Below are 13,874 nucleotides of genomic sequence, written 5' to 3'. Positions count from 1 at the left end.
TTATTATAACAAGAGCACAGAGCCACTCTATATTGTACACCCATTCAATCAGCGGCCCGGGGGCCACATGCGGCCCAGAACCAACCCCCAAGTGGCCCAGCCCGTGGTCATGCTAGAGATGCAGAGGACAACCTATTTAGCAAGTTTTCATTAATTCCCACAGTATTTCAGACCATTAATGCAACGCTCCCTGTAGCCTAGCAGTCTACCTACACCGCACTGCGTTGTTTTGAAGTGTGGCTAAGGATGCTGACAGAAGTAGCCCCAAGAAACCAAGTATAAAACATGTCCTTTATAAGTGTAGCTACAACTGTGCAAATTTAGTTTTTGTCTACTTTAAGATATGCCTGGATAAGATGTGACCAAAATTATTATTTACAGAATTTCTTTTTTTATTTCATTCTTTTTATTTTATTTTTATTCAAGTGAAGAAACATTTCTAATACCTCAGCTTATGTTCAAATACAGTTCTGTTTTTATGAACTTTTTGATGTGCTTTTGTCACGGTGCCAAATTTAAAAGGAAGATTTTGAATAAAAAAGTGCATATTTTTCATCAAATTAATCTGTATTGGTTCAAAATTTGACATTACCAGCTGCATACTTGGTGCCGAACATGTCTGGCCAGACTACATTTCTTAAATTTTGAAATTTTGCCCAGTTGAAATTGTAATTGAATGGCCCTGGTGTATAGAATGGGTGCTCCAGTAGCTGCTAGCTTGGATGTAGCTGTAGCATAGCAGCAGTTTAATCAGAACTGAACCACATTTTATGTTAAAATGAGAGCAAAGAGCCAAACCTTAGCTTGTCTTGGCAGAGACGATGTTTTTCTGCATGTCTCCTGACTGGCTTCAGCATTAATTCTATTCCACCGTTCAAACTCTACGGAAGCCTTTAGAGCTCAAGTTAGTCCCGCATGTCTCAACAAGCTCATTTTATTGTGACACTCTGATTGGCCCGTCATGAATGTGACAGAGGGAATGTTTGTTTCCCAAACTTTTTAATGGTCAGACTTAATTGTCAGCCATTAATTTTCTCTGTACTTTTCCATTGCCCTTATTTGCAATTTTTGTCCCTTTTTTACATTTTTTTTCCACTTTTAATCAATTTCTGTTGCTTTTAGCCCATCCCTTCCACTTCTTGTAGCAACTTTTCAACCATTGTCTCCACTTTTTATCCCTTTTCTGCACTTTTTCATCAGTTTTAGCTACTTTTATCCTGTGTCTTTGCAATTTTTCACCCATTTAAGCTGCATTTTGCCATTAAATTCCACTTTGTCCCCATTTTCCCAACTTTTTACAGCTTTTTTGCCCATTTTAGTCCCTTTTCACTTTTTTTTGCTGCTTTTCACCACCTGTAACTCATTTTTTTTTACTTTGCACCCATTTTTGCCACTTTTCACCATTTGGATTGTGGCTCTTGCACAGGCTTTTTTCAACAATTTGGCTCTTTGGTTGAGCAGGGTTGAGAAACACTGATCTATAGTCTACAGTCAGGTAAACTCTTGTGCCCTGATGAGAAAAACTCTGTTTTTGACTATCAGAGACAAATTTCTAACTGCCAAAAAGTGATGAATTATCATAACTGCAGAACCAGCGACATAATTTAAACCACTTCTTCTTGTTTCCCAGACGATCTGTGCATTCCTGTTTGTGTTCGGCTTAAATTCTGTGAAACAAGTTCACAATGCAACATGATCTGGGGATTTCTAGATCAAAATAGTGCTCAGTCCCGCCATTCCCTTCTGATGCTGTCCATGCTAACAGCTAGCTGTTTATTAAATCATTAAGAACTAGAGTGACTACTAGTGGGTGGCTGCATCACAGTTTAAATTGTGTTTTACTAGGATTCTAGGCCTGAACTGAAAACAAAAAAAGTTTATGATGTTTTTTTACCAGACTCATAATTGTGGTGCCGTCTCAAAGGGATAGTTCAGTCTTTTCGCTGGGTAATGGCGTGTATCCGCAGTGGAGAGGCGGTGATTTGCTCTGATGAGGATGGCGCCTGCCCAATGACGCTCAGGCAAACCCTAAAAATGGACCCCTGAGCTTTCAGCTGTAAAAAGAATCAATCCTTCATCTTTTTTGTCCCCCAGTGCTTCTTGGTTTAATAAATTATGTTGACTGAAGCTTTTAGGCTAAATGAAAGAACATTTGTTATTTTAAAACCCTGTGTCTGATTCTCTGACCTCAGATGTGTCTGCTTGTGTTAAATAAAGCTGTGTGCCTTTAAGGCCAGGGCAGAGGTTATGATAATGTAATAGGCTGCATGAAACAACCCTACCTCTGACTTTATGACCTCCAGTAAATCCGCGGCACCGCTAAGCCCCCACATTTTCCCAACAGCACAGAGAGCTGAGCGCGGCGTACAGTTAACCGATCCTAACATGGGAATGTGCAGCCGAGCACATACATCCAGTGATCCGGCTGATGGGCTTTCTCTCTCTTTGCCTTCAGCGTGGATTAACAACCAGCTTAATGTGTTATCTTACCCTGGATTAAGAGCAATAATACACCCCACACATTAACCCCCCCACCTCAGCGCGCTCTAACACACATCTGACACGTGAACGACCGAGAATGGTTGTAAAGTTATTACTCAGCAGCAGTGCCGTCAGACCAGGGCTTATTTAAGCTTCACATGAAGCTACAGACATCAGGTCTAAGACTCTAAAAGCAACAGATGTTTACCTGTCAGGAATAGAAAGATTCACCTAGATTATTATAAAAAGAGTATTAAAGTGTGGGCTGTACATAGCAACAGACAAAATATATGACCTAAGATGTTTTTCATATTTCATGAGTTAACTGTGATTATCCAGATTTTTTTTTGGTTAAATTTTACAAGCTACACCCAGGTCTGATTACTGTCAGACCTGTCGATTCTAGAAATCATTTAAATAGAATCTGTCTGACAAAGGGGTGTACGCTTAAAGGTCTCAGAAAGCAACACATCATACTGCCATCGAGAAAAAAAACAAAGTCATTGACATCTAAGCCTTTGGGACTCCAGCCAACCACAATGAGAGCCATTATCCACAAATATAGAAATCTTAGAACAGTGGTGAACCTTCACAGGAGTGACCAGCCAACTACAATAACTTCAACAAGGGTAACAACGACTCATCTAGGAGGTCACAAAAACAATCAGAACAGCATCTAAGGACCTGCAGGCCTCACTGACTCAGTCAAGGTCAGAGTTCATGATTCAACAATAAGAAAGAGACTGGGCAACAATGGCATCCATGCAGAGCAAAACCGCCAACCTAAAAGAACACAAAGGCTTGTCTCATGTTTGGCAGGGCTGCTTTGCTGCTTCAGGATCTGGACCACTTCCTGTAACTGATGAAACCATGAATTCTGGTCTCTACCAGTAAATCCTGAAGCAGAATGTCCGACTATCAGTTCACAATCTTAAACTGACTTGATTTATGCAGTAGGACAATGATCTCAAACACCAGCAAGTCCACATCTGAATGGCTTTAAAAATACAAAATGAAGGTTTTGGAGTGGCTTAGTCAAAGTCTAGACATAAAACAGACTGGAAATCTAATGTGGCTAAACTAAAAAAACTCTTGAAAGAAGAGTGGGGCAAAATTCCTCCACAGTGATGTGAAAGACTCATTTCCAGTTATCATAGATGCTTGCAGTTGTTGCCGCCAAGGCTGGCAAAACCAGTTACTAGGTTTAGTGGGCAATCACTTTTTCACACAGGGCCAGGAGGTATATTTATTTATTTGCACTAATGTGAATAGAAATTAATTCTAATATGTGAAGATGTTGAACTGTAGGTACATTTGATGATTGAAGAATCATAGTTGGGAGGTTTTTGTGGATTTAAGTTACCAGGGGCTTTAACCTGTTACAACTATAAAAATGAAGTGTTTCTGGGAGCTGGTTAAACTCTGAATTCTCCTCAGCTGTCCTGTCATTCTAAAGGCAAAAAGCCTCATTGATAATCTATTTTTGAAATAAAAATGAAGGATCTCTGGCTTTGAAAAGTGCTGGAAACATTTGAGGTAATGCAAACACTCAAAATATAGATATAGAACATCGGAGTGATCATTTTTGTTTAATACAGACATTTCAGTGCAAAATGTTCCACATGTTGTGGCTTTAAACACCTGACTTGAAATGTAACTCCACATTTTTACTAATTTTTCTTTGTCAAAGTTTGACATTTGCAGCACAAAATGACTTTTTTTCTCGTTCTCTGACATTCAGAAGCTCTTCTTACACCACAGGATAGGTGATAGAGAAAGGCTGAGCTCCATGTGTAAATTTGGTTAAGTGCTCTTTTAACTCTTTATGGACATGATGCTACATTAGAACCTATGATCCTCCACCTTCATCCTCATAATCGCTGATCTCTGATACGTAGAGCTCTGTGGTGTTGTGTACATTAACAGTATCCATCATTTTAAAGCTTCTCCAGCCTACATCATCCACATTTATCCTCCTCCATCAGCAGCTTCACTGCAATTACACTGACGTATTTATATATAAAGCTTTTTTTATTCAGGGACACAATGTCTCTAATCTCCTCTGATTTTATGATGAATTCCTCCATATGACAGATGCTCAAGGTTTGAAATGGTTCCCTAACTCACTGATGTTGCTCTGTTTTTCTGTTCACGCTGCATGTCTGTGCATCTGTTCAAGGCTTTAACATCAAGACAGTGATGTTTAATGATGGCGATGCTGCAGAAAGTAGCCCAAGGCTCCGTCTTTGCTGATAAGCTCAGAAGTGCGAGCCTCTTGTTTCTCTTTAGAGCTGTCAAAGAAAATCATTACGTGTGCTCAGAAGTCAGCAGAGCTTTAAGAGAGACGTTTGGGCACTGTGATACACCCACACCTCAGCTCGGAAACAAACGAGCAGGGAATTAATCTTTAAATCTTCTTCCTCTGAAGGTTGCCTCTCCTCGCTGAGAGCGATGATACTTCAGAGATCATGCAGCGGGGGGTCACGGTTGGGGAGGAGATAAAAATAGCTCAGGAGCCGCTTCAAGTCCCAGCAGAGTCTCCACAGCTCCATGTTCGTTATTATAAAGAGGTTTATCCTCCTACCTGGGTCCTTATGGAGAATTAACCCCATCAAAAGTGTCATCAAAGCCTCATTTTACATCTAATAAACTTTAAAGGCACAATGGGCTTCAATCACCAATGTCTGCTTGTGATTTTTCTTACATTTGTTCTTAAAAAAGCCTCTAAGAGAAACAGGATTCATGATGCTTTTAAACTGCAGGACTGTTCTCTGCTGTGTTCTTAAGTTGATGAATGCTCTTAAGCTGGAAGCACATGCATGTTTCTCCTAATTAACATACAGAAATGCCCCCTTTTATGCCCATATAAGGACATGAGACTGCAGGGCAGGGCAAACACAGAAGGCACACAGGAGTGAGAGGAGAAAAAGCAAGATGCCATTAAGGTTCAACTTAAAAGAACCTGTAAAAACATTCACAATCATGTGAAATACTTTATAATTCTAAGTGGATGCAGAGCTGCTCCAAATGACACTAAAACAGGAGGATTAAATCATGCTTTTAAGACCAGTATTGGATATCAAACTGAGTGTTTTCTAACAGTAAGTTCAGAGTACAGGCCCACCTAGAGCTTCCACGGACTAACTTTCCTCCATCATCAATAATTTCTGACTGCTGTTGTTCACTTCCCGTCCCCAGTCTGACATTATAGGGAACAATTAATGGCCTATGGACAGCGAGGGCTCATTAGCTTGATAGCTATGACATATTCAATGTTTTCAATGGCAGCAACAATAACAGGTCACCTTTTTATTCCTCCACGCCAACAATAACCAGAGCTTTTATGTTTTCAGACTCTGTCCGCCCCGGTCATTGTTAACACAATATCTCAACAAGGCTTTCAGGGATTTTCTTCAAACTTTGCACAAACGTCCACTCTGACTCAATGATTTAATTTTGGAGGTCATAGGTCAAAGGTCAAGCTCATCTGGTGTTGTGGTAATTCTTTGCATGACATTTCACACACATTTTGAACTCAAGGATGAAGTGGTCAGATATTTGGGATTCAAACTCAAAAATCCACTGTGACTTAAAATCTTGTGCACACAATCATTCCTGAAGGATTTCTGTTCAAATTAGCCTTAAGCTACACTTAGACGTTAGGATGGTAAAAGGTCACCACTACATCTTCCCGAGACTTGAGCTTTTTGTTGGAATAAGTAGGACCTGATTAGTTCAAAAACTAAGTAGTTAAAAAAAATTATGTCAAAAAATCTTCTGAAGGTGCTGTTTGTTTAAATATTGTTATTATTTTGATTATGGACCACACATACTTCTTACAGCCAAGCATTAAAAGAATTTACACTAAAAGTGCTGTATTTTTTTAGAATTTTTCCTTTAAAAAAATCCACACAAATTCCTTAAAACTTCAAAGAAATTACCTGAAATTTCTGTGAAAGTTTTTCAAAACATATTTCTAAGTTTTACATAAAAAGTATTTGAAAATGTGTTCAAATTTTCTCAAAAATCCATGTAAAACCCTGAAATTGTTTAAGCAAATTCCCCCAAATTTCTTGTCAAATGATTTACATAAATATTCCCCACACTTCCAGGAAAATGATGGAATATTTCTCCAAACAAACAAATTCACACAAAATTCCCTTAAAAAATTTGAAATAAATAAATGTTCACAAATATTTTTTTAATTCAAAAGCAAATTCACCTAAATATGCAAACAGATTTTTCCAAATTCCCACAACAAAGGCAAAGAAAAAGTTTTTAGAGCAGATCACCCCCCAAAACTTTCAGTGATACACAAAAACATCCCCCCCAAATTTACATGCAAGTATCAAAGCAAATTCCCTAAAACTTTATAGATTTTCAGTGAAAATTATTAAATATATTTTTTATGTATTTCATGAAAATACCCTAAATTCCTTCAATAACTCTAAAAAATAAATAAATAAATAAAAAAAATAAAAAATTCTGTGACACTTTAAGAAAAAGCCTAAACATTCCAGTAATAAATCCCTAAAATTTCTATGGAAATTCTTGAAAATTTTCAAAAAAATTCCACAATAATGATGATCAAATTCCCAATAATTTACATAAACATTTTCCTAAATTCCATGAGAACCCCCTGAAATTTCCAAACAAATTACCCCAAAATACAAACAATTATTCCAGATTCTGATGAAAATACAAAATAAAATTAAAGCAGATTTCACCAAAAACTATCAACATATACCCCAAAGTTCCATGAAAATACTTGATCATTTCAAAGCAAATTCTCTCAAAATGTTCAGATTAATTCCCTAAAATTTCCATGAAAATTCCTAGACATAGGTCTGAATTTTCTGAGCGTTTCTGCTGCATTTAACAGCAGCAAAACACAAAAATCTGAAACTGTGTGATTCAGCTTTTAGTCTGCAGTAGTACGTACTTAATTTCAAACCTTAGTGGTTAACACATTAATGCTGACAGTCCTAGAATCTAAATAAGCAAGAGTTTGATGCATTTGAGTACATGTAGTGATAGGTATAATGTTCTATTTTTATACATACAGGAAGCATAAATGAGCAAAATAAGCCTTAAAATTCAATAAATATCATATAATAACAGAAGGGAGGGAAAATTTACAACCTAAAAAAAAAGACAAAATGATCCAGGTCCAGGCACTCCAGATGGTTTGAAATATATTAAAGGCCTTTATTTCATTGGGCTATAAAAATAAAGGCCATTTACATTATTGAAACCATCTTGAGCGCCTGAACCTGGATTATTTTTGCCAATATTTTTGATTATAAGTTTTCTGTCCCTTCCATGAGCACCAGCGATTAAAAGGGACACCAGAAGCCCTCCAGTTTGTAGCTCTTTTTCATATAAGACAATAAAATATACTTTATTTCTAATATGTGATATTATTAGATATTATATATACCCTAGGATGTGCCCCACCTTCAATGCACCTTAGGGTATCGTTGGCAAGACCATGTGTCTAATGCTGATGTGCTCAGTAGGGCCAGGATGTGACAGATTGGCTGCCTGATACAGGAATGGCAGCTAGTTAGCTAGCAAGCTTTCCTGGGCCTGATCTGTCTCACTGTATACTGGGTGCCCAGGACCTGTTGGACTGATCAAGAAGCCTGGGGTGAGCCCATGCATTGTGGCAGGGTTAGCCTGGAGACAGGGCGCAGGCCTGGAGGATGGCCATCAGGAGGTTGGAGCAGTACAGGACCAAAGTTGATGCAATGAAGTGAAAGAAGAAAAACCTAGCATCTTTTGAACGGCCAAAATGACAATGAATGTTGACCAATAGTTAAAAATATCAATCCAACGTTGAAATCTGCATTAACATTGGCAAGATGACGCTGATAAGTTAGCTAAACAAGGTGGCATACAATAAAATTATGATATGTTTAATGACAACTCAGACTTTAGAGTATTGAAGGGATTGAAGGGGAGTTTTGGAGTTGTTGGATTGTGTATTTGATGAGTTTGATGAGGGAAAGCCGGAATACCGTCTGCTCACATTGAGTTGGCACAGCAGGTCCGAACTCATGACGGCGATCTAAAAATAGCTTGCACCGACAACTAAAGGTAACGAACCTGTAACAAAGACTATAGGAATTATGGCAATGGACAAATTTGCCAAAATGTTGAAGTATCCCTTTAAGACCTTTGTATGATGTGTTCAAATGTTCCACAGAGAAAATTGGAATTTTAGGTTTCAGTGAGAAATCTGAATAAATCCAGTCATTTTTATATTATATTATTTAGTACAAGATAGATGTTAAGCATGAGTTCAGTTAAAAACATGTTGTGTCATTTTTCCACCCTAAATACACAAATAATCCTGTTAATATAACTAATATTATTGATGAAGAGTGTAACAGCTCCTCTAGCCCTTTAGAATAAAAAGTTGAAGAAATACATACATTAACGAAACACATCAGTGTAGCCAACCTGGAAAGCTGGAATGGCTTAAAGATATTTGATGATTTAATTTAATTTGGCTCCAGGTTTTAGGTACCACAGACTTGTCTAGGACTCGAACACGGGTAATGGGGACTCAACTCGGACTCGGACTCAGGTAAAGAGGACTTGACTCTGATTTTTCTTTGGTGACTCATACTCGACTCGGACTTCAACACTAGGGACTCAGGACTTTGGTGACTCGACTACAACGCTGGTCTGCGCTAAAACAGGACTGGGGACACATTTTCATCTCCAAACCTGACCCAAAACCAAGACAGTAGAAAACGAGCCCAGATAAACCAGAGTCACTGTTAGCCTGTTATTACAGCCTGGTAGACACAAACACAAGAGCAGAGCTGAGAAATGACTGCACAAAGACGTTCTCTGATTTGTCTTTGTTTAAGTGGTTTAAACACACAAAATTAAAGTTATGAGCTTTTCCTTACATACATGCAGTCTGTTACACAATATACACATACATTATACACATTAATAACAACAGTTAGGTCTACATTAGCACCATTAGCCTGTTAGCATTAGCCGCTACCATAACTTAGCCAAATACCATCCTCTACTGACAATGAATAGTCCAAACACTTAACTCAGCTGTGCTCCATTAACTAGACACCACGTTAAAACTCTGATAAATGAGTCTTACTGTCAGCTGTCCAATATCAGTCCTCATGATGATTTTAACTGTAACCTCCACTAAAGCAGGAAATCCAACCATCCAGGTTTATTGAGAGTAGTCCAAAAAAAAAAAGACAAAAGCTTCACAGCGGATAGTTCGGTTCAGTCCTCCTCTCATCGATGGCTTATCCTACGTTGCTGCTGCTAATTAGCCAGGACACCCAGAGCATTAACAACCAGCGATGAGGAAGAGAGATGGAGCTCTCGCTATCAGCTCCAAGTGGTCCTTGCTGTTCTGCACGACGTAGTTCTGTGTTAAATACAGTTCACTGAATTGGTCACAGGTAGATTACCCACTCATCAAAGTCCACCACAACTCTGCTCGGCGTAGGCCTTACTCTCCATAGGGTCTGCATCTGTGTTCAGTTCTCTTTGCTTCAGCCTCTTTAATACCTGCAGCGATGACTAACTCAAAATCCTTCCATACCACTGATTTTATTCAGCCTTTGGTCAGCTAGGAAAACCTCATGAAGATTAAAAATATGTTTTCAAGAGTGACCCAGTAAATATTTCCCTGCATAGTTTCCAGTACCTTTAAACTCTCTCAGTGATAGGCTTGGTTTGATGTCATCTGTGTTGATGAATATTCACTAACCTTAATCAGCCATGTGTTTGCTGCCAGAGTAGACAGACAAGCCCAGCAGCGCACAGAAAGTAGGTGTACAGTAGCTTAGTGTGCTAAACCATGGCCAAGCTGTACTGAACCAAGCCAGGCCATTTGTAGGAATGGACCGGTCGAGATGCTTGCTGACATTTCTGTATGAGTTAAACAAAAGTAGCTTAAGACTCAAGAAGGTTTTTATTTTTACACTTTGAACATTTGGCATAATCTTTAACAGCGGCAAACATGGCCTTTTGGTAGTGTTTCTCCATGCAGATTTTAGATTCTGACCTCTTTAGAGGCAAGACAGACTGACGTCAGAATACGGTATCACCAGTTTTGTCTTAGAATTCCAATGAGAAGCTTTTAACAATCACAGATATTCAAGTGAATTCTAGCAGTGATAAGACAAAAACAGAATAGAGTAAAAAAGGATGTATGTCATTTAAAGCGGTTATACTGTTGTAAAACTAACGAGAATCACATAAATGTCACATTTTTTCTTTTAATTCCACCAGAAAACCTAAAAAATCACAAATAATCAATGTTTAAATCAATTTTAGTGGAAATCAGACTGACAGTAAAAAAAACTAATTTAAACCACATAATTATATAAAACTGTTATAAGGTTATATGACTGACCAAAAATCACACCTATTTTAATGATTAAAAATGAAAATGTCTATAAATTACTCAAATATACCTTTGGATGACAATTTTTTTTTTTACAAACCTGTGGCAACATCTGACTTACTTTTTGTTGGCCGCATGTTTTAATATATTTAAGTGCTATGTTACTCCCCAAAAAGGGGCATGTCCAAATATGGTTCCTCCATTTTTCACTCTAAAATTTCAGCAAAATCCTACACAAACAAAACCTATCAGGATATTTAGCAGTACTATTCACCTTTATAATGTGAGTTTCATCAGCCTGCCATGGCTAGTTAGGATTTTAGGGCCATTTCTTTAGGACCAAAAGAGACATAACTGCATTTTGCTAATTCTGGAGGAAACGAGAAGTTAGAGATGCTCTGGGCCACTGCTCATTGGTCAGATGCTGTGATGTCAGTCTCTGTGATGTTGGCTGATCTCTGCTGATTGGCCGATTCTGATTCCACTGTCTCACAGAGTTGGGGGGGAGGCCATGAAGGAAGCTGACCAGAGTGATCATATGAAGACCTCGCTAGCTTGAAATGCTAGCTATACAACCAGCTAAACAGTCCCCAATACAAACAATACAGACACAGCTCCATGAATATTTAACACATTCATAAAATAAGGCTTGTCTGAATAAATCACACACAGCATTAGCCCATTAGCTATGTGGCACTAGCATCTTAGCTTGTTAGCATTAGCTTTTCTGTTAGCTGCATGCTGCTATGATTGGCATCAAATAAATTTAACAGAAACAAACACAGCAAAGCAGAAGGTCAACACAAACATTGTTCATACTAACAAACATTGCTCTAAGATGCAGAAAGGAAAGAATTTTAGCTGAACTGTGAAGCCACGGACTACAAAACAGCCGATTCCTGCTACTTCCGGTTTAGACAGGAAGTTCATGTAAAAATACTGGAGAGAAGAAAATAATGCTCCTGTCTACCACAAGATGGCACCATTGGGCTTTACACAAGGAAATTGAACATTAGCATGATATTAATTGATACTGTCGTTAATGCATCAGAGTATTGCTAAAACACATTTTTGTCTCCCTGCCTGTTATATAGACAGACTTTCATACTGAAGAAGAAACTTCACGCCTTAAAATTGTGTCCCTACCCCAAACTACACTCTGAATCATCTTCAAAGTCCTTGTTATACAAGAAATGCCAGCATACATAGGTTAAAATAAGCCAGAGAGGTCCTATGTTCATTTCAAGAGAGATGAAATCTCAGAAACATCTCTTTGTTTCTGTCTGCAGAGTATAGGACTGCCTGTTATCCAGTTTATCTAAATGAACGTGCGTGAGAGGAGATCATCCAGTAATTAAACTCAGGAAGATGCCCCTTACAGAGAAAAAATAAACCAGATGTGAAAAATGTCCCTCCAGGCATTGCTGAAATACGTCCGGTTTTCGGAGAATGGTATGTACAGATGGACCCACACATGGGCAGATGAACGGAAACATGAAAACCTAATGCCTCGGGGCACAGCTGGATGGAGTGCGGAGATACGTAGAAATGAGCAGCCTTATCCTGGTTAAAAAAGTCCATCAAACTCAGAAACCTCATCATCTGATTTATCAGCCTGAAAGTGAACCAAACTCAATTCTTCCACATTACTTTTGGAGCTTTTCATATTTTATTCCATTGAAGCTCTTCTGGAGTCAAACTTTGGGCTGACTTGACTGAGTTTGTGACCATAAATAATAGTGTGTGTGTGTGGTGGAACATTCAAATATTTGCACAGCTCTCACTGAAGCACTCCACACGTACCTCCAAACGCCGGCCTCATAGTGAAGTCATGATCGTCGACTTTGAGCAGATGCTCTGTCTTCAATTTGCGAGATTTGGTCACATCTGGAGGCTTCTTCGCCAACGAGCTAGAAGAGATCACATGAACATATGTGAGGAGAGGGCCTGCCAGAAGAGTGGGTTTGGAGAGAAAAATTAATGCAGCAAAACTGGAGGACACTGAACATGTAAAAACTGAGAGTAAAAACTGTTAACACTAAGTTAACAGTTAGGAGTCTCACAGTGAGATGGGGATCCTCTGAGTGCAGTGAATGTGTCTGAAGTGATTGTACTATAAAGACACCTGTGTCTGGAAGGTCCAGTCACTGGTTCATCAGTATTCCTGGCTACTATTACACCATGAAGACAAAAGTATACTCTAAGCAACTCCAAGGACCCAGAGTCCAGTTACCTAACTTATTATTGCACACCTCTATTTTATTTTAATAAACAAACAATAAAATAAACATGAATTCAGGTCAAGTCACACCCTACATTTCCATATACTGAGGTTGTGAAAATGCTTTATCTTTTTAAAACTGTTTTATCATGATCAAATCTGTAATTTTACTGCCACATAAACATCACGATATTCAGACAGATTTAAAACACAAAGACAGAGAGCACTGTCTAAATTGCCCAAATATGTCGGCAACATCTGAAAAGTGGGTGGAGCTGGCATGGAGTGAGGGCTCCTCCACAGTATTCACATATCTAGAACAGCTTAATGATCAAATGCCTAAGCTGCACAAGGTGTTGCCAGTTACCATTGCAACTTCTGAAAAGTGGGTGGAGCTGGAAAAGAATGAAGGCTTTGTCTAAATTGGGCTTGGCATTAACTTTCTTTGCTCACCAGCCCCTGTGGCTAGTGGTTCTGCAGAGTTACTAGGCACTTGGCATTTCCACTAGCCTAAGTTTTGTTGAGGGAAATAACGTTTGGGTACACTTGGCATCTTAAATCATGCAGCTACCAGCTGTCAAGTCAAAACCGACCATATCAGGACATATTCAGCTCAGAGGTGGGGAGTGACTAAGTACAAATACTGTTTTTATTTAATTAACATTATTTTGGAGAGGAGCCTGGATGCATCAGAGGTCCTCCACGTCACACTGGAAGTCAGACAAGCACCGCCATAGTTTGTCTTCTAATACCTGAAGTCACTTGAACTGA

The 13,874-nt window shown here is 38.7% G+C and overlaps 1 protein-coding gene across 1 annotated transcript in view; it reads right to left on the bottom strand.

Annotated features, from left to right (window-relative positions):
* Positions 1–12,781, bottom strand: part of gabrr2a (gamma-aminobutyric acid type A receptor subunit rho2a) — a 77,777-nt gene extending 64,996 nt beyond the window's left edge. The window contains exon 1 of the mRNA XM_041812796.1: positions 12,686–12,781. Coding sequence (XP_041668730.1) covers positions 12,686–12,704 — 19 coding nt within the window. The 5' untranslated portion in view covers positions 12,705–12,781. The remainder of the gene's footprint in view (positions 1–12,685) is intronic.
* Positions 12,782–13,874: the final 1,093 nt, after the last annotated feature.

This window comes from Cheilinus undulatus, linkage group 18 (genome assembly GCF_018320785.1).
Source record: "Cheilinus undulatus linkage group 18, ASM1832078v1, whole genome shotgun sequence".
Lineage (NCBI taxonomy): Eukaryota > Metazoa > Chordata > Actinopteri > Labriformes > Labridae > Cheilinus > Cheilinus undulatus.
Note: the sequence above shows the minus strand (reverse complement) of the source record. Positions and strands in the feature narration are given on the sequence as shown.